The sequence below is a fragment of the Aethalodelphis obliquidens genome, unplaced genomic scaffold, assembly GCF_003676395.1.
Source record: "Aethalodelphis obliquidens isolate GAN/ISIS:26980383/991018 unplaced genomic scaffold, ASM367639v1 scaffold11, whole genome shotgun sequence".
NCBI lineage: Eukaryota > Metazoa > Chordata > Mammalia > Artiodactyla > Delphinidae > Aethalodelphis > Aethalodelphis obliquidens.
The window spans coordinates 31790660-31812002 of record NW_020837955.1 but is presented as its reverse complement, the minus strand read 5'-3'; the positions used below and the strand labels follow the sequence as shown (position 1 = coordinate 31812002).

The following is a 21343-nucleotide window of genomic DNA, read 5'->3' as shown; positions in this document are numbered from 1 at the left end:
TGGTTTTTTCACCTGGAAAATGGGCATGATAATTGCACTTACCTCAAAGGGTTGTTGTGAGGATGAAATGTATTCATATATGCTTAGCACAATGCCTGAGACCCGGAAAATACTACCTCTGTGTCAGCTATGATTACGCGCTAAAAAGATAAGCTGTGTGAAATCAGGGAAGTTTGTCTGGGGCCCCAGTGTCTACAACAGGACCTGATGCATGGGTAGTAGGTGCTCGGCAAATATTTGTTGAATAATTTATCACCCTGCCTTCTGCACTAGACTTTGGCTTCCACTGTCTCAGGGGAATGTTGGCCACAGGCAAAAGCAAAGAGAAACAAAAGAGGTTATGCCTTAGCTTTGAAGCTTCTAAGAGTCTAGGTCCTGGTGGTTTAGTGTATTTCTAAGGGTTTTTTGGACTTTCAAGCCCGCTTCAGCCCCCTCGGATGTGACAACCATTCTACCAGGGCCCGTGACTATGCAGGTTAGCCCAGGTATCCTTTATACACTCACCGCTCGTTCTCTCTCTGCCATGCCTCCACAGTGTGGATTTTGTGAAGTGGTCCTCGCAGGGGATGCTGAGGATGAGTCCAGATGCCATGAATGCCCTTTTTAAGCCGACCATTGATAGCATCATTGAGCATCTCCGTAAGTGATCAGCCAGGGCTCGGCCACTCAGTGGCCAAGAATGGGGACTGATGTTTCCAATATCACCAACCAGTGTATGTGAAGTCAGGATGGCAGGGGGTCTGGGTCTTGGAGCCGCAGGCCAGGGCCCTGGCAGGAGTGGGCAGGGCCTGGGCATGCATGAGGGCGGTTGCTGGGCACTGGCTGTGGATCCCTCACCTCAGGTACTGCAAAGCAGCCCAGAGCCTGTTCTCACTTGGGCTTCCATTTGGCTTCAAAAGTCAGAGAGGCGGGAGACCTAAAGCGATATTATCATCGAGTGACAGGCCTTAGGGAATGGATGGTCTTTGCTGTATCAGAACAAATTAGAAATCACAACCTCTGCTAGGGAGGAGGAACTGTTGTGTAAACCAAAGAAAGGTCTCCCACAAGAGAGCAAACGGAATCTGGCCGTGCACTTAACCTGCTCCCTCAGGGGCCCTCGCCCAGGGACAAACAGTAGGCTCACCAGGGGCCTCTTTCAGTGTCCAGGCCCTCCACACACTTCCCACCCTGCACCTACACAGTCAGAACTCCTAGAGGTGGGATGGGAATTTTATGAAAACCAAAGAATAATATTGATAACAGCCTGCCTTAACAGAGCCGCAGGTTTGGAGAGGGCAAGGGGTATTCATTTATGTGTAACAAAGAACTACGTAAACTGATCACTGTCTAGCTGTTAAAATAAGTTTCTGCTTAGCAGTAGCTTTGGTTTTTATTCCTGAACATATTGATGTACAAACCCCTCCTTTCTTTAAAAGATTGGCTCTACAAAAATATTCCGTTCAACAAGGTCAGACTAAGCCTGTCCTCCAGCTGGCCCAAGCGGCTTTGTCCATTCTCCACATTCTCAGGCCACCCAATCCCCCCCTGGCTTTTGGTGACAGGTCTCTGTCCATTACTCTTCCCTTTCAGGAGACCTGTTTCAGAAGCCGGAAGTGTCCACGGTCAAGTTCCTCTTCCTGGTGGGCGGCTTCGCCGAGGCGCCCCTCCTGCAGCAGGCGGTGCAGGCTGCCTTCGGCGACCAGTGCCGTATCATCATCCCCCAGGACGTGGGCCTCACCATCCTCAAGGGCGCCGTCCTCTTCGGCCTGGACCCCACTGTCATCAAGGTGCGCCGGTCCCCGCTCACCTACGGGGTTGGGGTGCTGAACCGCTACGTGGAGGGCAAGCACCCGCCCGAGAAGCTGCTGGTGAAGGACGGCACTCGCTGGTGCACTGACGTCTTCGACAAGTTCATCTCCGCTGACCAGTCCGTGGCCCTGGGCGAGCTGGTCAAGCGCAGCTACACCCCGGCCAAGCCCTCCCAGCTGGTCATTGTCATCAACATCTATAGCTCTGAGCTCGACAACGTGAGCTTCATCACCGACCCCGGGGTGAAGAAGTGCGGCACGCTGCGCCTCGATCTCACGGGGACCAGCGGCACTGCCGTGCCCACCCGCAGGGAGATCCAGACGCTCATGCAGTTCGGGGACACTGAGATCAAGGCCACGGCCGTGGATGTAGCCACTTCCAAGAGCGTCAAGGTTGGGATCGACTTCTTAAATTACTAACTGGCCCTCCCCGCCGCCTGTCCCCCTGGGCTCAGCTCACCTGCATCTGCTGACCTCAACCCTGACTGTTCTTTCCCTGCCCTTGACCCTAGCCATCACCCGTCTGAATTTCAGCAGGGAAGATGAGAACAGCCAGGGCTAGAAATAATTAGGGATTTTTGAGGGCACACTGGAGTCAGAAAAACCGTTGGCAGTGAAGATGGAGGTGGGGAAATAAGGAATTTGAGGATCCCAGAAAAGCAGCTAGTGTTCATAGGTACGAAGTGGTGAAACCCCCACCCCCACCCCCCGCCGCCCCACAAGGGAATCAGTACATTTCTGCAGCAGTGATCGGGCTTGGGTCGAAGAGATCTCCCTTATGGAGAACTTAGGATGCCCTGTCGTGATCCTTCCAGATTTGAAATAAGATCTTTGAGCCAGGAGGAGATTCTTCATCTCTCTTGAGACTTTTCTTTTTTACATGTTTTGGATGGCAGTCGCTTATAAAATGCCATCCATCTGCAGTTAATTTCTTTTCATCATGGTGTGATTAAAAGTGATGATTCACCGGGAACTTGGAGGGTTTTTAGCTGGTGGGAGAAGACTGCCTACACTGGGCGCTATTTTAGGTTCTCATAATTTAAATTCCAGAAAGGGTTAGTGAAGAATAACTGTAGCTTCAGCTAATCCACTAGGATTTGTGAGTGGGAGAGCTGACACCTCGACTTTTCAGCAGGTAAAAATTTGCTTCGAGGCAAATGGATATTGAGCTAGTGACATATCCCAAATTATATGCTGTGATAGAACTCCCCAAAGGCCAAATCCTGATTTCTGAATTCATAAGTAATCTGCATTAACCTTCGTAGGATTCTGTGTGAGAAAATGAAGTTGCAGGTTGCCTCCTTCACATCACCAAGCCCGGGAGTCCGGAACAGCCCCTCCCCTTGACAGGCACACGTATCTTAAACTAACTCCCTCCTCCCTGCTTGCCCTCATCTCCCTAAGAGATCTGGCCATTTATTTCCACATTTTGAAAAGAATACATTGGTGATACCTGGGCAGAGAATCTGTTTAACAAAATGTTTCATTTAAAATCTTCAGTTTTAAAACTAGAACTGAAGATTCTATCTAAAGGCATTCAGAGATCTGTACTTAGTGAATGAAGCTGGGTTTTTTCAAAGCAGATCTGTGGATCTCCCGCGCAAGAACTGCCTGGGCGCTTCTGAAATACAGGTTCCTGGATTCTGTCCCTTTTATGAACTCAAGTCTTGGAGAGGGGAACCAGAATCTGCAATTTTTAGTAAATGCCACAGGGGACTGTGGTTCAGTTGGAATTTGAAAACTCCTATCTTTAGGGTTTTGGAAAGCTGGGGCCCAGACCAGAGCCTGCAGCTTCCAGTTGGGTTCCCTTAGGGAGTGAGTCTGCAAGTGAAGAACCACAATCCCACACGTTGCCCTCTCGTGAGTGGGGCTGGAGCTCCAGCTGGCTTGGGGAGGGCGCTTTTAACCTTCTTGTGAGTGGGGCTGGAGCTCCAGCTGGCTCGGGGAGGGCGCTTTTAACCTTCACAGGAAGGGCCCGGGGAGGAAAAAGATTGGAAGAAAGGCAGCCTCAGAATGGGGCTGAGGAACCAACGGGTGTGTGTGTCCGCTCTCCATCCTTCCCCACTTGCAAAGCCAGTCTTCAACATTCAGGAGCCAACTGAGGAAAAGCATCAAGAACCTGACTCAGCCCCTGTGATCTGTTCAAAGCTGTCTTTTCCACCTGCTGGAGTTAACTCGATTTTAAATCACCAGAGGCATGCATAACGAATGAGGGGAGGGTGGATGACTCAGCCACTAACTTTGAATACTTGGATTCACAAACCCATTATCATATGCAGATTTTAAGTAGCATTTCCAACTTCATTCTAAGTGTCTTCTTTTTCCCATCGCTTGCTGCAGAATTCCCTACTAGAACCTGAAACACTAACAAACCCAGAACTAGAGGATGCTGGTCACATACTTAGTAGCGGGGTTTCACATCGAGACACAGATGTGGCTCTAGGGTTCTCTCGCTGCCTACTCGGCTTCAAAAGCTAAATGTTATGGGTCTTTCTTTGGTGTTGCCAGCCATACTCTACAAACAAGACTTTTCCATTCAGTTATAAGTAATATAATTTTATGTACATATAATATTAGAAAATTGTACAGAATCTTGATTTCTACAATGCGCTCTTGTTAAAAAAAAAAGGGAAAATGCTCTTTGAATTTTGTTGATGACATTGCTGCCTTTAAGTTTCCATGGTTTCATTTCTTAATTGTGCTTACTAGACATTGATTTGTACTGATGCTAAGCTATGGACTGTGTGCGCAGACTGAGCAACAGACAGAGGTGCCTAGGGTCAGAATCCTCTACGAAATAGACCGGCTGGATTGACAGCTCCATCAGACCTTTCTACATACACATCCTTCCCAAAGGTTCACAGTTTATATTTAAAGGTGCATAATAATGTATCGATTCTCCTGAACTGTCTTTGAGAGCTGAACGTTCTGGTTCTGTAAGCCATGTGACTGTGCAGAAAAACCTCCGAAAACTCTGTGTCCCTGCAGGGTTGTCAGCGTCTCCTTGTGGGGCGAAGCAGTCACTCTGAAGGCAAAGTGTGATGTTTTCAGGACACCAGCATCAAGGGGAGGAATCAGGTGGTACACAAATCCAGCTTTTCTACTGGATTAAGTGTAAGTGTGAGTAACAGAGTCAAGTCCTTTTCTTGGCTAATGTAAGGCCTTTCCCATCTTGCATTAAGGATGTCTCCTTGTCTATTTCTCTTAAATGAAACGGTTGAAATTTGCAATGTTGGCAAAAAGATGATGGAGAGGGGGTGATGATTTTACTGGATTTTCTTCTGCTCCAGAGATGCAGCCCTGATAGTCAGACTCTTAGAGGGAATCCTCAAATCCACCCCTTCTCCCCTTCCCCCCCACAGAAATATTCTAGAGTAAGAACACTGGATAGGTACATGTGGACACATTTTCTAATCTTAGAAAGTTTCTAAAAGGCCCGTTGTCTTAACACATCACTCAGTTGTCCCTGGCGTATTATCTGAGGTTCAGGTTTCTTGGAAGCAGAACTGTCAAAGGGTTTCCTTTGTAACTTCCCTTTCTGTACACAGCAGGCATTAATAAATGTTGAATGTCAGACAAGAATGTCACATGGACAAGAGAGGAAAGAGGAAACATACAAGCGTTTCTGCAGACCGATGGCTAAGATGAATCCAGATTGCAGAGCCTGCCCTACCCCTAGAATGTTATTTAGATCAAGTTTAGCTTTTAGAGTCCAGGTCTGGTTAATTGCCAGGGTGGCAAAGAATCGCATGCACCTATATAAACAGGAGTCAAAATGCATTATTAGCTGAAGATCGAATCACACATTGTAGAGATGAAATAGCTGTGATTAAGCTGCGTATTTATGCTGGGAAATGGCTGAAGTGGGTGACTAGTATAAAAGTTGTTGGCCATAACATCGTATCTCTTATCGGCTTGGAATATGGAAATATATTCTAAAATAACAGCCACTGGGGTCTTGTTCACTATAAATTCGAACTTCACAGAACGTGGCAGCAATTCACAATCTGACTGTATCTGCAAACTGTCTTCACAGATGTCTAATAAAGCAAAACTCTGGATCTCATGTGGCCCAGACTTCTTTTGTGCACTCTGAATTTGTAAATGGAATTATAGATACATTACTGACTTTCCCCTCTGCCCCATCTCAGATGGAAATTGATTTTCAGGTCTTTTCCTAGGTGTTGCAAGCTTTATTAACTTTCATTCCAATAAGACTGGCTCCTCTGTTCACTGGGAACCAAGCCTCCATGGACATCCACGAACCCCTTTTCCCTTGAAGCCAAAGAAAGCAGCCTTGCCAGAGAGAAGGCAGATAAGCCACAGTGACAACGGACAACTCCACTGCACCCAAATGAAGGTCATTAAAAAAAAAAAAGCAGAAGGCCAAGGACTGATGCCTTGTCCTCTGGTATCCTAGCAGGCACAACTGGCTGGCCGCTGCATCTAGGGCCTTGGGTTTATTCCAGGCTCTACGTCTGGGTCACCCTCCAGAGTTGGCTCTAGGAGTTTCTGGATAGTCTGAGGCGGGCCCCAGGACCTCGAGGGAGGTATAAATGGGTTCTTCCTAAGTGGGTAGCTACACCAGCTTTCATCTGAAGTTTAGTTCCCATGAGGAGAGGTCGGGAAGGCCAGGATGTACCGTCAAACAAACGTGTATTGCAAAGTAGAGCCAGCAGGCAGTGTGGCTGCCGTTTCCTCATCTGTAGGGAGCGGCTGGGACTAGCCGTCTGTAAAGGCCACTCAATCCCTGGATCTGGGTCACATGGTGGGCATCTTGGTTTTGTCGACTTAAAAGAAGTGCACAACGTGAGAGTTGAGAGCTAAGTTTCACTTGGGACAAAATGAGGGCTATAGCCCGGGAGACAGCATAGTTTCAGATAGTTCTGAGAAACTGCTCTGAAGAGGTGGGGGGGGGGGAGTCAGTATATATGTGATTCTGGTGAAGAGGGAGTACATGCAATCAGGCACATATTTTTTGCAGGTTTCTGCTAGTCATGAGGAGCGGACGTCACCATGAAGGATTTTAGTGCTTTTCTAAATACGAGGAGATGCAAGAATTAGGCTCATAAAATAAAATCGGCTCCTGAAAATATCTAACTCTCTGAAGACCTGTTGGGCCAGTTCTTCCCAGAGCACAGAGGGCCTCTTTTCTGCTCTCCACCCTGAACTCCTTTCAGGGGGTGTTGAAAGTCAGCAACTTCAGCAGCTCCTGAATTAATCCTTGTGGATGGCAAGTGCCCATGGCAAGTGTCAATTTGTAGTTGACAGTTTCAGTCCACTGAGATGAAGGCTCATCTCCCATAAGGTGAGGACGGTTAGGAGTACGGCTCCACCTTCCCGGCATCCTTCATTTTGGTGCTTTGTCCCTCTCTGCCCGGCTACCTGTCCTGGCCATCTGGAGATTCTCCTAGTAAGAGACACGAGGCTAGGAGGACAGGGGTGTGAGAAGCCCAGGGGAAGCCGTCTGGGACACAGGCCTCTGCTTCCCTCCCAGGCTGCTTCCCCCGCCCCTGCCAAGGCCTGTTCCCGCCAATCCTCTCCCCCCAGCCCAGGCCTCCCCAGTGTCTACATCAGAAAAGGCGGCTTTGACCTGGATCCCTTCGTGTACCCCTCCCCACAATTTCCAAACCCAGAGCGGCCTCGCCTGGGTGAGACCGTGTATTCAGAACGGAGAACAGCTTCGGAGGCAAAATATTTTCCGGGCAAACCCCTGCATCTCACCCCATAGACCGACGCTGAGCGAGTTCACTCGGGTTCACCAGTCGCCTCTGGCTCCCGGGCCCGGACTTCTCCAGGAGGCCAAAGGGTGATGAAGGCGGGAGGGGCGGGCCCTAGGACCCCGAGGGAGGCATAAATGGTCCGACTCCCCCCCCCCCCCCCCCGCGGTCGAGGTGAGCTCAGAAAGGCCGGGAGCCCTGGTGGAGGCCGGGCCAGGGCAGGAGGTCTGGCGGGGCCAGGATCCAGGCCAGCCCAGGTGAGGACGGGGCCGGGCGGGGGGAGGGGGCGTGTCCACGCTTTCTGACCCGCTCCCCGGCCATACCCCCAGCACACCCCCTTTCTGCGCTCTTCCCTTCAGCCTCCTCCAGGCAGGCCTCTGGGCTGGGTCTGCGGCTGCGCAGCCGGCCACGCACCCGCGGCACACTTCTGGGCAACATAATCCTGCCCCCAGAGTGTAGACGTCTTTCGGTCACACCTCCTTGGACACAGGGACCTTCAGACAAGTTACTTAACTTCTCTGTGCCTTATTTTTCCATCTGTAAAATAGGGACTCAGGTAGGAACTAACCCTTAGGGCGGCCGTTAGCGTTTCACAGGAATACAGTCCTGTCTTCAGCCGTGTTGTAGCAGGTGTTCTTCAAATGTCTGAACTGTTTAAAAAATTTCCATCACTGCTGAGTAAACCTTGCCTGAGGCCCTCCCCTCCACCCCTGAGGCCACTTGTCCTGGCCACAAGGGCATGACTTTTGAGAGAGGAACTGGCTTGGTAGGGTAGGACTTGGAAGCATCAACAGATGCCAGATGCAGGACCTGGTCCATTTGGGGGCACCACAGGCCATCCCAGAAGGGAGAAGGGGTCTGGCTCGGGAGACAGCATCCACGTAAACTGGCCCTGTTCGGTCCGCCCCCCCCCCCCCCCGCCCCATCGTGGACTCCATGCCAGCCTTTGCAACTTCTGATCCTTTCCAGCCACAGTTTACTCTAATTCTTTGCTATGTCCTGTACATTGCATGTTTAACAGCATCCTTGGCGAATTGTGGTGCTTTCTCTCTGTCCTAATCCCCGGGCAAGGTTATTGACGCCCAAGGGCTCTAGCACATGCGCAGTGAGTTCTCCAGGCAAGGACTTCCCTTCATTAACAGAGAGCAAAATCATGGGGTCTTCCAAGACCTTCATGAGACACCTGCCAATCACACCAGGCTACAGTGGTAAGTGGTGATGTGCCCTGCAGGGGGACCATGGTCCTGATTGTTGTCCCTGCCTTGCCCCCCTGTCCATGTCCGACCGGCTTGTTGGACCAGTACAGGCACTTTAGCTTTAAAGAAATTTGCTGAAAGTGTTTCATTGCTGAAGATGGCAGATAACTGGGTTCTGATAAGTGGGGAGATATAATCTAGGCAGATCTCCCAGGACATGGCCTGGTATGTAAGAAGCGCATAATTAATGTCTGTTATATACATTTGGACCAGGATAGACACAATGCATAAGCTGAGGCTCTGTCCTTCTTCCCAAGTTGTGCTGTTCTCATGAACTAGGGCTGTCCTTATGGTCCCATTTCTTCCTGTGTCCCCTAGAGGGACGGTGACCAACTTTTTTGGTTTGCCGGGAATGGTCCCAGTTTTAGCACTAAAAGTCCTGCATCCCAGGAAACCCCTCAGTTGTTGGCAAACCAGGACAACTGGTCACCCTACCTAAAGGCTTTTCCTCCTCAGGCTTCCGAGAATTTACTAAGTCACATCCCTGTGGGTAACAAACCTGGTGGTCCCCATAGGCCCTCTGCTCTCACATATAGGTATTCTCGGTGGGGAGAGGCATGGAGAATATTCCAAGGTTGCCCATCCTCACCCTGGTCCTACTGGTTGGTTAAGAGAATAGGCTTTGGATTCTAATAAACTGAGATGCCAATCTCTCCCTGGCCATTATCTATGTGATTGTAAGTAAGTTACTTACCTCTCTATGGTAAGTAGAAAGTTCTATTAAATGGTTGTATTAGTTTCCTAGGACTGCTGTGTAAAACAACAGATGTCTATTCTTTCACAGTTCTAGAGGCCCAGAGTCTGAAATCAAGATGTTGGCAGGGCCGTGCTCTCTCTGATGGCCCCTGGTGTCCTTGGTTTGTGGCAGCATCACTCCGGTCTCTGTCCCCATCTTCACATGGCTCTTCATGTGGCCTTCTGCTCAGTGTCTCTGTGTCTGTGTGTCTCAAACCTCCCTCTCCTTTTTCTTATGAGGACACCAGGCACTGGATTTGGAGCCCATCCTAAATCCATGATGATCTCATTTCCAAATCCTTAGTTACGTCTGCAAAGACCCTATTTCCAGATAAGTTCACATTCACAGGTACCAGGGGTTAGGACTTGGATAGGTCTATCAATTCAACCCATTACATGGGGTAGGGATAGATTCCTCATAAGACTGTTGTGAGGATGAAAGGAGCCAGCACACATAGCCTATTTAAAATATCTTGGCCCTTAGCAAGACTCAGTAAGGGTAGCTTGTATTCCTCTGTGTGTGTGTGCATACACGCCATCAGGTAAAATCTACGCAGATCAAAGTAGACCCTGATGGAGAAAAACCTCTGTGACAGGGCCCCTGGGTGTCTACGATCTCCTCCATGGTGTTAGGGTATCTTTTAATTGTCCCAAAACTGGGGAGACTGGATAGTGGGTGGAAGACTTCCAACACTGTCAAGAGCAGTTTAGTAATTGGATTCTTCCAGAGGAGGTTTCTTGCAGGTGCACAGGGTGAGGGTTGCTGCTCTCAACTCTGGGGCCAGGTTTTCTGGCCCTGGGGACAAGGGCAAAAATGGTGGGCTTCAATAATGGGATTTACTTATTTATTTATTGACAGTTTAAAGCCAAGTCTTAACCAGTTTTTCCCCCTTTGTTCTTTTAAAAACTGGTCTTATTATGGCAGCATTATAGTACTTAGGATTCAGCATCCAGTTTAAATAAATAGTTGTGTTTTACCCATACTAATTGTAATGATTACATGTTATTTTGTGGGAAATGGTGAAAAATTGTGCTCGGGGTGGGTCTCACAGATAATGAATTTACCTTTTTGTGTAATAGGTCTCTGCTTTTAATAAGCCCGCAATTTCCCGGTGGTCTGACAGAAAAGATCCCCAATTGCATTTGGGAAGTGTCAAAGAAAATAAGCTTTCTCTCTAAAAAGATGAATAATTTCAATTACTCCTTTGACTAACATTTTGGTCCATTAAATGCTTTCCCCGTTTGCCGTTTGGGCTGACATCAGGGGCTTTGCTATCAAAGAATATTACTGTCATTGCCTTTGTTGAAACGGGCCTTCCCTCCCCGCTCTAAGGTCAGTTTTTCATGGCCTTGGGAGGGCCCGGCCGCAGTGGAAACAACAGCGCGGCTTGTATTAATGGCCTTTGGGAAAATGCAGTGTTGCCGGCCAAGGAAGAAACGGCAAGGGGTGGGCTGAGATTCTGGGGCTTCGGGCAGGTTCTGAATCCCTCGCTGAAGGTCGTGATCGGCTCTTGCAGGCTTCGTGCCCTACCTTAGCTGCCAGGGCACCTCCAGTGAGGACAACATGTCCCACTGTCTGAAAATCTTCCAGGAGAACACACAGCGGAGTAAAGACCAGCTGGAGGACTTACGCTGCACAGTGGCCACTGCGCCGAACTAAAGCCCGTCTGCTCAGAGGAGACGGCCCTGTGGACCCTGCACCAGTATTACCGGTGGTACCGCCCCTTGAGTCGTGGTACCGGCTCCCAGAAACCAGCCCCCCTTCACCCTGGGCCCAAGCACAGGGCCTGGCCGTCTTGCTGAGCTGCCACTGAGGGCACTGGGTCCAGCACAGTTCCAGGTCCCCAGGCGTCCGTGCAAAATGGAGAGGCTCAGTTTCTTAAAAGGAGAAAGAAACATTTCCAGGGGGAGAGGGAGACAGGTGGGGAGGAGGGTGCTAGGTACTAAGCTCCCTGGGCAAACATCTGTTGTCTCAGTAGGTACCGCTTTTAGTTGCTTTCTCTGTGCTGGCTACTGTTATTTCATTAACCACCCACGATGACCCTTTGAAGTCGATACTATTATTCCCACTTTAGAGCAGTGTCCCTTGTCTGAGGTCAGACCTTGGTGTGAACCGAGCTCCTTCAGGTGCTGGCTGGGCGGGAAGGGGTTTTACACTGAATAACAGTCACAATAACAGTGACAAAAACAACTGACAGTATGATTGTATAATGTGAATAATCACAACAATGATTTGTCCTAGACTGTTTTTAAGGCCTAAAGGCCTATAAGAAAAGTAATGGACCGATTGTCTTTATTATTATTATTGTAATTGGGGACTTTTCGAGAACACACGCTGACTCACATGCTTGGCGTGCTTTAAAAAATTTCCAAGTCATTACAAGGAACATCTGCCTAAGAGTTGGGATTTAGCCCAGCTCCATGAGTATCTGCTATGTGACCTAGGGCAGGTTGCTTCCCCTCTCTGGGCTACAGTTCCTTCATCCAAGGCAGGGAAGGATGGACTAGACACTCCCTAGGGTGCCTTCCAGCTTTTAGGTTCTGGGACTCAGTGGCCTAATTCAATTCTTACAGCAACTGAAGGGCAGTTGTCTCACATCTCACAAATGTGAAATTACCAAAGGGCAGCCAGCCGGGCAGCTAGAGCCGAGTCTGCTGTGCTTTCTCCTGACCTGCGTGCTTCTCTTGATTCCCTTATTCAGATGGTCAAAGAGCATTGTCCGAAGTTTTTTTTCTTTTTTCTTTTGTATTTAGTCTGAGAAAAGAGTGGGATCTGTTTAAGAGCAAGAACTTGGGAATCAGAGAGACCTGGGTTTGAATCCTGGCCCTATCCCTTCCTTGCTATGTGACCTTGGCCAAGACTTTCTTAACCTCTCTGAGGTCTCAGTGTCCTTCTCCACAAAGTGTAGGTAATAAAGGCACCAACTTCTTATGGTTTGTAAGAAAATAAAATGAAGCCTATGCAAAGCCCTACCAAGGTGCTGGCACGCAGCATCAACCAACCATTGGTAGCTGCCCTCACCACGTCTAGGGGCCTAATGCTCCCCCTGGGGCTGATTGTTGGGATGCCAGCTAGCTTAGGAGCATCGCCCACTGTGTGGCTTCTCAAAGCCCTCAGGAAGCATGGCATCTTTTTACAGAATGCAAATACATAAAGAAACCTCTTCAGGAGCCCCCCCATCCCCGGCTGGGCAGGCTACCTGCCGAGAGCCAGGGTCACTGAATTAGGCTGTGCCACGCGGTACACCGTCATGGCCAGAAACTGCTACAGGGACTTCCTGGACGTCATGGAGCAGGCCAAGAGAGCACACCTGAAACCATATGAGGAGTAAGTCTGGCTTGTAACTCAGGTAACAAGAACGAGGGGAAGAGCAGGCCAGGGGTTTCCAGATGCCCCCAGCCCAGCGCTAGGACTGTTTTTTTTTTTTTTTTTTGGTGTCTCTTTTGTTTTACAGAAGGCGCTGTGTTTGTAATTGCAGGACTTGCCAAGTAGGCAGCCACGTCCTGCTCCCAACCTGTGCCCAGCAAGTTCCAGAAGCCTTGCTTCTGGTCTTTGCTGGTTTGCAGGGAGAGGCTGGCAGTAAAAACCGACTGGGCCCCCTGTCCAGGCAGCAACCTAAGGCTCAAGCATGCTGAGGAAGGGAGATGGTAGGGCACTGCATGGAGCGGGGGGCTCTCGTGGCCTCAGTTTTCCCTTCTGTAAAATGGAGATGATGATCCTTTAGGATAAATCGTAAGGATCAGAAATAAACACACCGTGCTCATGCGGGACCTGCACAGATTATATTTATTTTTATTATTAATGAAAGGAATAGCTCTATGACTTTTGTTCTTACTTTAGAATATATTGAGTTAGGCCTGCAGCACCTCCTCCTACCCCTTCTCCAAAAATGTTGCTGCATGAAAGGCTGCTGCCAAAGTATCCGGATTTCTCTATTCCAGGTAAGGGAGGACTTTCCTTCCTTCCTGCTGGTTTTAAAAAGGGAATGGTTCCAATTTCTCCACATCTTTGCTAACGCTTTTTATTTTCTGCTTTTTTTCTTTCTTTGATATTAGCCATTCTAATGGGTGTGAGGTGGTATCTCTTTATCATTTTGATTTGCATTTTCCTAATGATTAGTGATGTTGATCATCTTTTTACGTGCTTATTTGCCATTTATACATGTCTTTGGATAAATGTCTATTCAAGCCCTTTGTTCATTTTTGAATCAGTTTGTTTGCTTTTTTGTTGTCAAGTGTTTGGAATTCTCTATATATTCTGGATACTAATCCCTTATCAGATATACAATTTGCAAACATCTTCTCCCATTCTGTGGGTTGCCTTTAGATTCTCTCGTACACTGTAGATGGGAATGTACAATAGTTCAGCTGCTATGGAAAACAGTATGGTGGGCTCTTGAAACAATTAAAATTAGAATGACCATACACCCAGCAATTCCACTTCTGAGTATATTCTGGAAAGAATTGAAAGCAGGGTCTTGTAGAGATATTTGTACACCCGTAATTATAGCAGCATTATTCATAGTAGTGTAACCCAAGTGTCCATCTAAGGATGAAGGGATAAGCAAAATGTCATCTATATGTACAACGGAATATTATTCAGTCTTAAAAAAGAAATTCTGACACAACCTACAAGACAGATGAATTTAAAGGACATTATGCTGAGAGAAATAAGTCTAACAGAGAAAGAAATAACATATGATTCAATTTATATGAGGTACTTAGAGTAGTCAAAATTAAAGACAGTAGATTAACAGTGATTGCCAGGACTGAGGGGAGGGGAGAACGGGGATTATTGCTTAATAGGTACAGAAGTGCAGTTTTACAAGAGAAGAAGAGTCACGGGGATGGGTGGTGCTGACGTTGCACAACAGTGTGAACGGACTTAATACCACTGAACTGACACATAAAAATGGTTAAGATGCTGAGTATTAAGTATGTTTTAACACAATAAAAAAATTGTTTTCTAAGTAGAAAAAAAAAAAAGCGGGTGGGATGTTGGCAGTAGCCCCTCTGCGTCGCTGGGCCACCTGCCTGCAATTTGTGGGGCTGGTTTATCTTCCAGGTGCTAGGTGTCCTACCCTTGGAAGAGCCCTGATGGAGGACCCCAGACCTCCGGTGAGGTGTGGCTGCGCTCAGAGGCCAAATGTCTTATGCAACGGGAGGATTTATCCAGAGCCACTCTCTTCAGTAAAGGGCGTGGAAGGGTAGAAGTGGAGAGCCTCCCAAGGAGAGGCACATATTAAGGGGGGCTCAGAAGCTCGCCATTCTCACGTGAGAGCCCCTCACACACCCCAACCGGCACGAGGGAAATTTCATAAGATAAGCATCCTTTTCACTGCCACCTGCACCCTGACTGGTTGTGATAACATGTCATTCACAATAGAGGCCGTTTATTGTCACGTGAGCGTAAAGAGGATACACTTCTCAGCATGCTGAGGCTTCTGTGGATGTTTTCCAGGTTATGTTGACCTTGCTGGGTGGGGCCCAGCTCTTCCCGATGCTGAGGTAACATTGCACACCTGGATCGGGAGCTCACTGAAGCCCTAGCCTGGCCGTCTAATGAGTCGGCCCCCATCAGCCACCTTGGGTTGTGGCATGGCAGTCCCCAACATTGGCACAGGGCCATGCCCACCCCAACCCTGGTGTTTCAGAATCCCAGTCCCCAGGAGAGCCCTGGCACACCAGCTGTACTGGTTTCCTAGGGCTGCTGTAATGGTACCCCAAACTGGGTGGTATGAGACAGCAGAAATTTATTGTCTCATACTTCTGGAAACTAGAAGTCCACGTTCAAGGTGTTAGCAGGGCCATGTGCCCTCTGAAACCTTAGGGGAGAGTCACCCCTTGCCTCTTCCCCACCTCCTGGGGGTTTGCTGTCAATCCTTGGCAATCTTCGGTGCATAATTCTAATCTCTGTCATCATGTGACTTCCCTGTGTCTCTGTGTCTTCACATGGCTGTCTTCTAATAAGGACACCAGTCACACTGGATTAGGGCTCACCCTTCTGCAGTATAACCTCATCTTAACCAGTTACACCTGCAACATCCTAGTTCCAAATAAGTCACATTTTGAGGTACTGAGATTAGGCCTTCAATATATCCTTCTGCAGGGGGCAGAGTGGGGGGGACACAATTCAACGCATAACACTGGCTGACCTTTTATCACTGACAGGCACTCTCTCTGACTTCACTCTGCAGCCACTGGCATGAAGAATAAATCAAAAGCAGCTCCTGGGGCAGTGAGGCCATTGTTATCAAAAGACTCAAAACTGCTGGGCCGAAAGATGAACTGAGCCACACCTGAGTGTATTTCCCAAGATGAGAATTTTCACCTGGGCTCCCTGGACCCCCAAGTTTCCATGGGTGGAAATCAGGAGTCATATCTTGGATGAGAAAAAAGAACTGGAATGAGAAAAAAGTTACATGTTTGTTTCACTAACCTCCAAGTGAAATATAATATTTCCTTTGTTTATGAATGTAGGCAGCAAACCCCAGCTGTACCTGTCACCTTAACCCAATAAAAATCCCAGATCTTATCACATCATGTGACATTTGTTGCAAACAGCTTGAAATAATGTTAATGTTGATCAGTACTTTATAATCACAGTTGTCATTGGAGCTACTATGTCTACGCTCTAACATTGTTCTTCAACATATGTATAAGCAAACACTTATATGGCTATTTCACAAATTTGTTCTTTTTAGTATTTTGATAGTATTTCAATATAATTAGCTCCCTTTGTAATCTCATGTATTATACTTTATGCCCTTAAACACATTGTTCTGAGAAGAGGTCTATAGGTTCATCAGACAGCCAGAGGGTCTGGGGCACAGAAATGGAAAGGAACCTGTCCTGGGAAACAACAAAAGGCGTGTGTAAGGGGTGATTGTCATACCAAACAACACCCCAAACCCAATGGGGTGTGGCATTACAATGCATCCTGTTATTAAAAGATAATGTGATAGAGGAATGCTATTGTGGAAAAACATTTCTGATACAGTACATGAGAAAAGCAAGACTATGAGACAGGACAATAACAGCAAACCCATGTGTACACACACACACACACACACATCACTATGATCCTGTTTTTCTGTTTAAAAACAAGGGAGGAGTGGTAAAGTGAGCTAACCCATAATACTAACAGTGATTATTTGGATGATGGGGCGATTGGTCTTTTTTACTTTCTTGTGGTTTTTTCAATTTTCCACAGCCAACAGGTATTGTTTTCATAATCGGGAAAAAATGTTATGTTCCTTATTTGAATTGATAAGATCCTTATTTGAAGTGATTAAAAATCTCTTTTAGAGATTGCATGTTTAAAGAAAAAAGCCATGACTCAACAGAAGTTAGCTGCATTCTCTTTAAAGGGCCGGGACCAAGCTCAGTGAACAGGTGGGATTTTTTCCAGCTTTCCTAACACCCTGGGAGAGTGATCCCACAGCCTCAGGACGGAAACCAGGAGACAGATCCCTCACCTGCCCAGGGCCGTGTGGTCCAGGCTGCTGCATCTCTGCTGGCCCCTCAGAAATGAAGAACACAGGAAGCAGTTCTGCCTGCTCCCCTCTCCCACACCCATAGAGTTTGCAGATTACTGCTCTAGACCCAGGGTTTTTGAAGTCTTTGCCCATGAAATTAGGGGATGTCGGGAGTGAAATCACTTCTTGCAACTGCCTTCATCTTGATTTCACTCGCGGGATCGAATCTTGTCAATATTTAAGTCACTAGCTAATTCCTGGCACTGACCTTTAAAAAATGATTTGAGCAGTAAAACAAAAACACAAAACAACAACCCAGTAACAGAACTAACAAAATCGAATAAAGGCAATTAAAAGATTGTCTAATAGTATCTAATTCTTCTATAACTTCATGATTAAGATTATCAAGTTCAATGTGCATATCAAACTCCTTTTGTTGAAACAATTCCGCATTGCAATTCTTTTCCTTAATCTTTATCCTTTCTGTTTCTCCCTAACCTGTAATTTCTAGAGCGTCGTCTGTCAGGGGAGGGAGAGAGGTGACTTTACTGCACAGCAAATTATCATTATTAGCACAAGCTGCATCTGTAATGAGCTCATTCTTGCTGCTAAAAACAATTCTATTACCTGATAAGACAAAAATTCCCTCCATCTGGAAATGCTGAAGAAATGGAGGTTGTGAGTTTGTATGTTTTCTTATGACAATGGGGCCTTCTGTGGGGATAGTTTGAATTCTGTGGCAGTTAAAGTGCTCCTTTGGGGTCCCTTCTCTCTCTTTGTATTGGAGAATTGACAGTTTCCCCAGAGGTGGGATGATGGAAGGGGATGCCTTGGTTCCCTGTCCCTGTCCCACAGAGTGGTGACTGGTGGCTCTAAACAGGATCTCAGTTACGGCTTTAACCTTGTTCCAGTGCAGCTGTGAAGCGTGTGGCCAGGAGTCAGACACTCCTTGAGTTCAGAGCTCAATTCTGCTTTTTTCTGGCTGTGTGACTCTGGGCACTTTCCTTAATCTCTCTGAGCCTTAGATCTCTATTTTGTAAGGTGAAATAACAGAAAAGCCAACCCAGTCTCATGAGTTAAGAAGAGATTAGGCATGTAAATCTGTGCTCAGTAAATACTATCAATTACCATTGGGGTAAAGGGACTTGGGGACATTGCTAGAGCTGACGTGGGTTGGGGGTGGGAGCGTGATGAGCCCACACAGTGAGCTCTCAACAGAAAAGGGTTCAGAACCAGGGCTCCTGGCCCCTACTGAAGTGTTCTTTTCACTGCTGCACTTTTCTTCCAGGGATCCTAACCCTGCGAGGCAGGCAGAACAGGTGTAATTGGCCAATAATAAATCTGTAGCAGCAGCCCCGCTAATGTGCTCGCTTATGTCAGACTCTGTCCTTTACCTGGAATAGTGCATTTAATTAGTATTACTTAGTATAAATACTTTCATTTAACAGATGAGGAAACTGAATCACACAGAGGTTAAACGATTCACTCAGGGCCATTTTTCCCAGAAAACAATACAGGTGGCTCCTTCAAAGGCATATATATCCCCGACAAGAGCACCATGTCAATAATTGGACTCAAACTGGGTCTGGCTTCTCCAAAGGCTGAGAAGAAGCATGTTCTCCACCTTTCCTGACCAGCCCAGGGAACCATCAGGAAAAGGCACTAGGTACTCCATGACCCAGAGGAGCTGGCCACTCAGCCCCAAGGTCTTCAGGCCTTGTTTCCGGTTTGTGTTCTGCTGAAGGTCACACCCAGGGTAGCTCTCCCCAGACCTCTCTGTCTGCCTGGGACATCCCCCTGCCCTCCACACTCCCAGACCCCAGCTTCGGTTTACCTCCAATCACTCCTATTTGCTTAAACTCAGCTCAATTTTGGTGCGTGCTTAAAGTATTTTAAAACCTATTTGTCGGGCTTCCCTGGTGGCGCAGTGGTTGAGAGTCTGCCTGCCGATGCAGGGGACACGGGTTCGTGCCCCAGTCCGGGAAGATCCCACGTGCTGCGGAGCGGCTTGGCCCGTGAGCCATGGCCGCTGAGCCTGCGCGTCCGGAGCCTGTGCTCCGCAACGGGAGAGGCCATAGCAGTGAGAGGCCCGCGTACCGCAAAAAAAAAAAAAAAACCTATTTGTCTAAGGACGTTTCTGACTTATGATTTGTGTGCACATTTATCACATCCGCAGCTTTGTGAAGTTTGGAGGTGTTTTGTTTTCCTTGGTTGTCCTTCTTTCCCTCATTTTACCTACTTTTGAACATTTTGAGGATCTCTTAGCCAGTGTCTGAAAAAGCTTTCTGTGAGGTTTATTGTCATGAATGCAGCCTTTTGTCTGAGTGCCACCTCAGCCTCTTACCCTGAAGGTGCTCACCCTTTTAACAGGACATAAATCACTAAAGCCCTTCCTTCTAAACTGGGGGCTGAACACTTTTTCTGTAAAGGCCCAGATAGTCAATGTTTTAGGCCATATGGTCTCTGTTGCAACTACTCAATTCTGCAGTTTTAGCAGGAAAGCAGTGATAGACAATATATAAATGAATGTGTGGCTGTATTCCAATAAAACTTTATTTATAGACACTGAAATTTTAATTTCATATCATTTTCATGTATCACGAAGGATTATTTCTTTGAATTAAAAAAAATTTAAACGTGAAAACCATTCTTAGCTGGAAGTCTGTACAAATCCATGGGCCCAGGTCACTGACCCTTGCTCTAAACCAGAACTTAACCCAAGGGGTTGATGCTAGCCAGGATCTAGTTGTAAGTGATTTATTTTGTAAGCAGTATGGGTCAAGCAATTGCCCTCTTGAGAGAGAGACCCCTTGGGAGGATCTGGGGAACAGAACCCCCATGCACCCCAGGAAACTGAAAATGTAGCTCAAACCCACTGCCAAGAGGGAGAGTGACCAGGGTGATGTGAAGCTCAGATTAGCCGGGAGAAAGCCTGCAATTGCGTGAGAGAAAAGGTAGAAACAAAGGCCTGTAGAGGCTTTTCATACCCTGCATTAAAGTTAAAATCTAATTTAGATGAAAATGGATGCATAGAAATTAACTGTGCATGTTAGGCTTTTGTTGTTAGGCTGTGTACCCTGTAATGATAGCTTTACCAAATTTATTCCCTTGGCTTGAAAATAAAGATGCTTTTTGAAATTTGATTTTGTTGTTTTACAAATCGTTTCAGATTTGTGAATCAGGCAGACTCCATTTCTGATCTGCCTCAAACAAAAACAGAGCATTAAAGTGTTTAAGATTCAATCAAAGGCTTGCTGTGAGCGGCACACTATTAAAGTAACAGAAAAATCAATTCAATTTTTATTTGGAACATGATTTGTCACAAATAGCATTCTAATAGATAACACCGATTATATGGTAGCAAATGTAAATTATATATACCGAGCTTACAACTTTGTCAGAGTCATCATTAAGGAATTTGACACCTAAGCAGGAGAACAATAAATGTCAACTGAAATATGTATCAGTTAGGTACAAATGGGATGCTGAAATGCGTGATGCTCGCACACGCTTATACTTATAAGTAATAATATGCAGTCTAAAGTAGCTTGCGTTTTCAAACAAGATAAGTTGTCATTTAAAATATCTCATATTTCTGAAGGTCAGGAATAAACGGCACTATTAGCATTAAAAGCTAGTAAAAGAAAAAGTAATTTGTTGTTCGTTTAGCATAACATTTCATGAAATAGCTTTGTAAAGTATTCACATTATTTTTTCCCCTATGGAGTCTGAGAAGACAGGATGAAGATGCTCCGTTCTTAACGAAGAGCTTTGTATTGCATCTTTGATGCTGTTAACATCTTGGTTCAGTAAGATCTCTGTGGAATTACAAGGTGTGTGCCTGGGTGGGTAAATGCTGAGAAATAAAGCTGTTTACGTAAGGGTGGTCTTGGCTGGCTGCAGCAAGATGCTGCCAGGCCCTGGGTTTGGTCCTCATCAGTAGTGCCACTGACACAGGGATGACAGCAAGACACTGAGGACAAGTGGCAAGACTGTCCGAGACTGAAGATGGAGAGTTTTGATGTGACAGACACAAGTCCCCATGAGTAAGAGGAGAGAGGCTCTTGCTGTGTGTCTTGGGAACAATGGCAGATAAATCAGGATTTGAATTCAAATACAGATGGGGACGACCTTGGGGTCTTAGAAACCTTTCACCAGTGACCCCTCCTACTAGCCACAGGTCCCGAACTCCAAAGTATTGTAAACCACCCCCCTCTCTCCTTTTTCTCCTAAATTTGGATAAAAGATCAAAACTACCAAGAAATAACATTGACCAACACCATTGTAACCACCACCTTGAATTAGCAAAGACGAACATTTTGTCATATTTGCTCCAGATCCTTTTGTAATGAAAAATAAATATA

General features: G+C 46.8%; 2 protein-coding genes across 2 annotated transcripts in view; both read left to right on the top strand.

The window, feature by feature from the left end:
• The window catches only part of HSPA12A (heat shock protein family A (Hsp70) member 12A), a 68006-nt gene extending 62051 nt beyond the window's left edge, over window positions 1-5955 (top strand). The window contains exons 11-12 of the mRNA XM_027112692.1: window positions 536-639; window positions 1573-5955. Of these exons, the coding sequence (XP_026968493.1) occupies window positions 536-639; window positions 1573-2210 (742 nt within the window). The 3' untranslated portion in view covers window positions 2211-5955. The remainder of the gene's footprint in view (window positions 1-535; window positions 640-1572) is intronic.
• A 2708-nt stretch (window positions 5956-8663) lies between these two features.
• SPMIP5 (sperm microtubule inner protein 5) lies at window positions 8664-12833 on the top strand. The gene is given in 5 exon segments (XM_027113132.1): window positions 8664-8718; window positions 11019-11153; window positions 11156-11236; window positions 12642-12673; window positions 12675-12833. Coding segments are annotated over 5 exon segments (462 nt in total).
• The last annotated feature ends 8510 nt before the right edge of the window (window positions 12834-21343 follow it).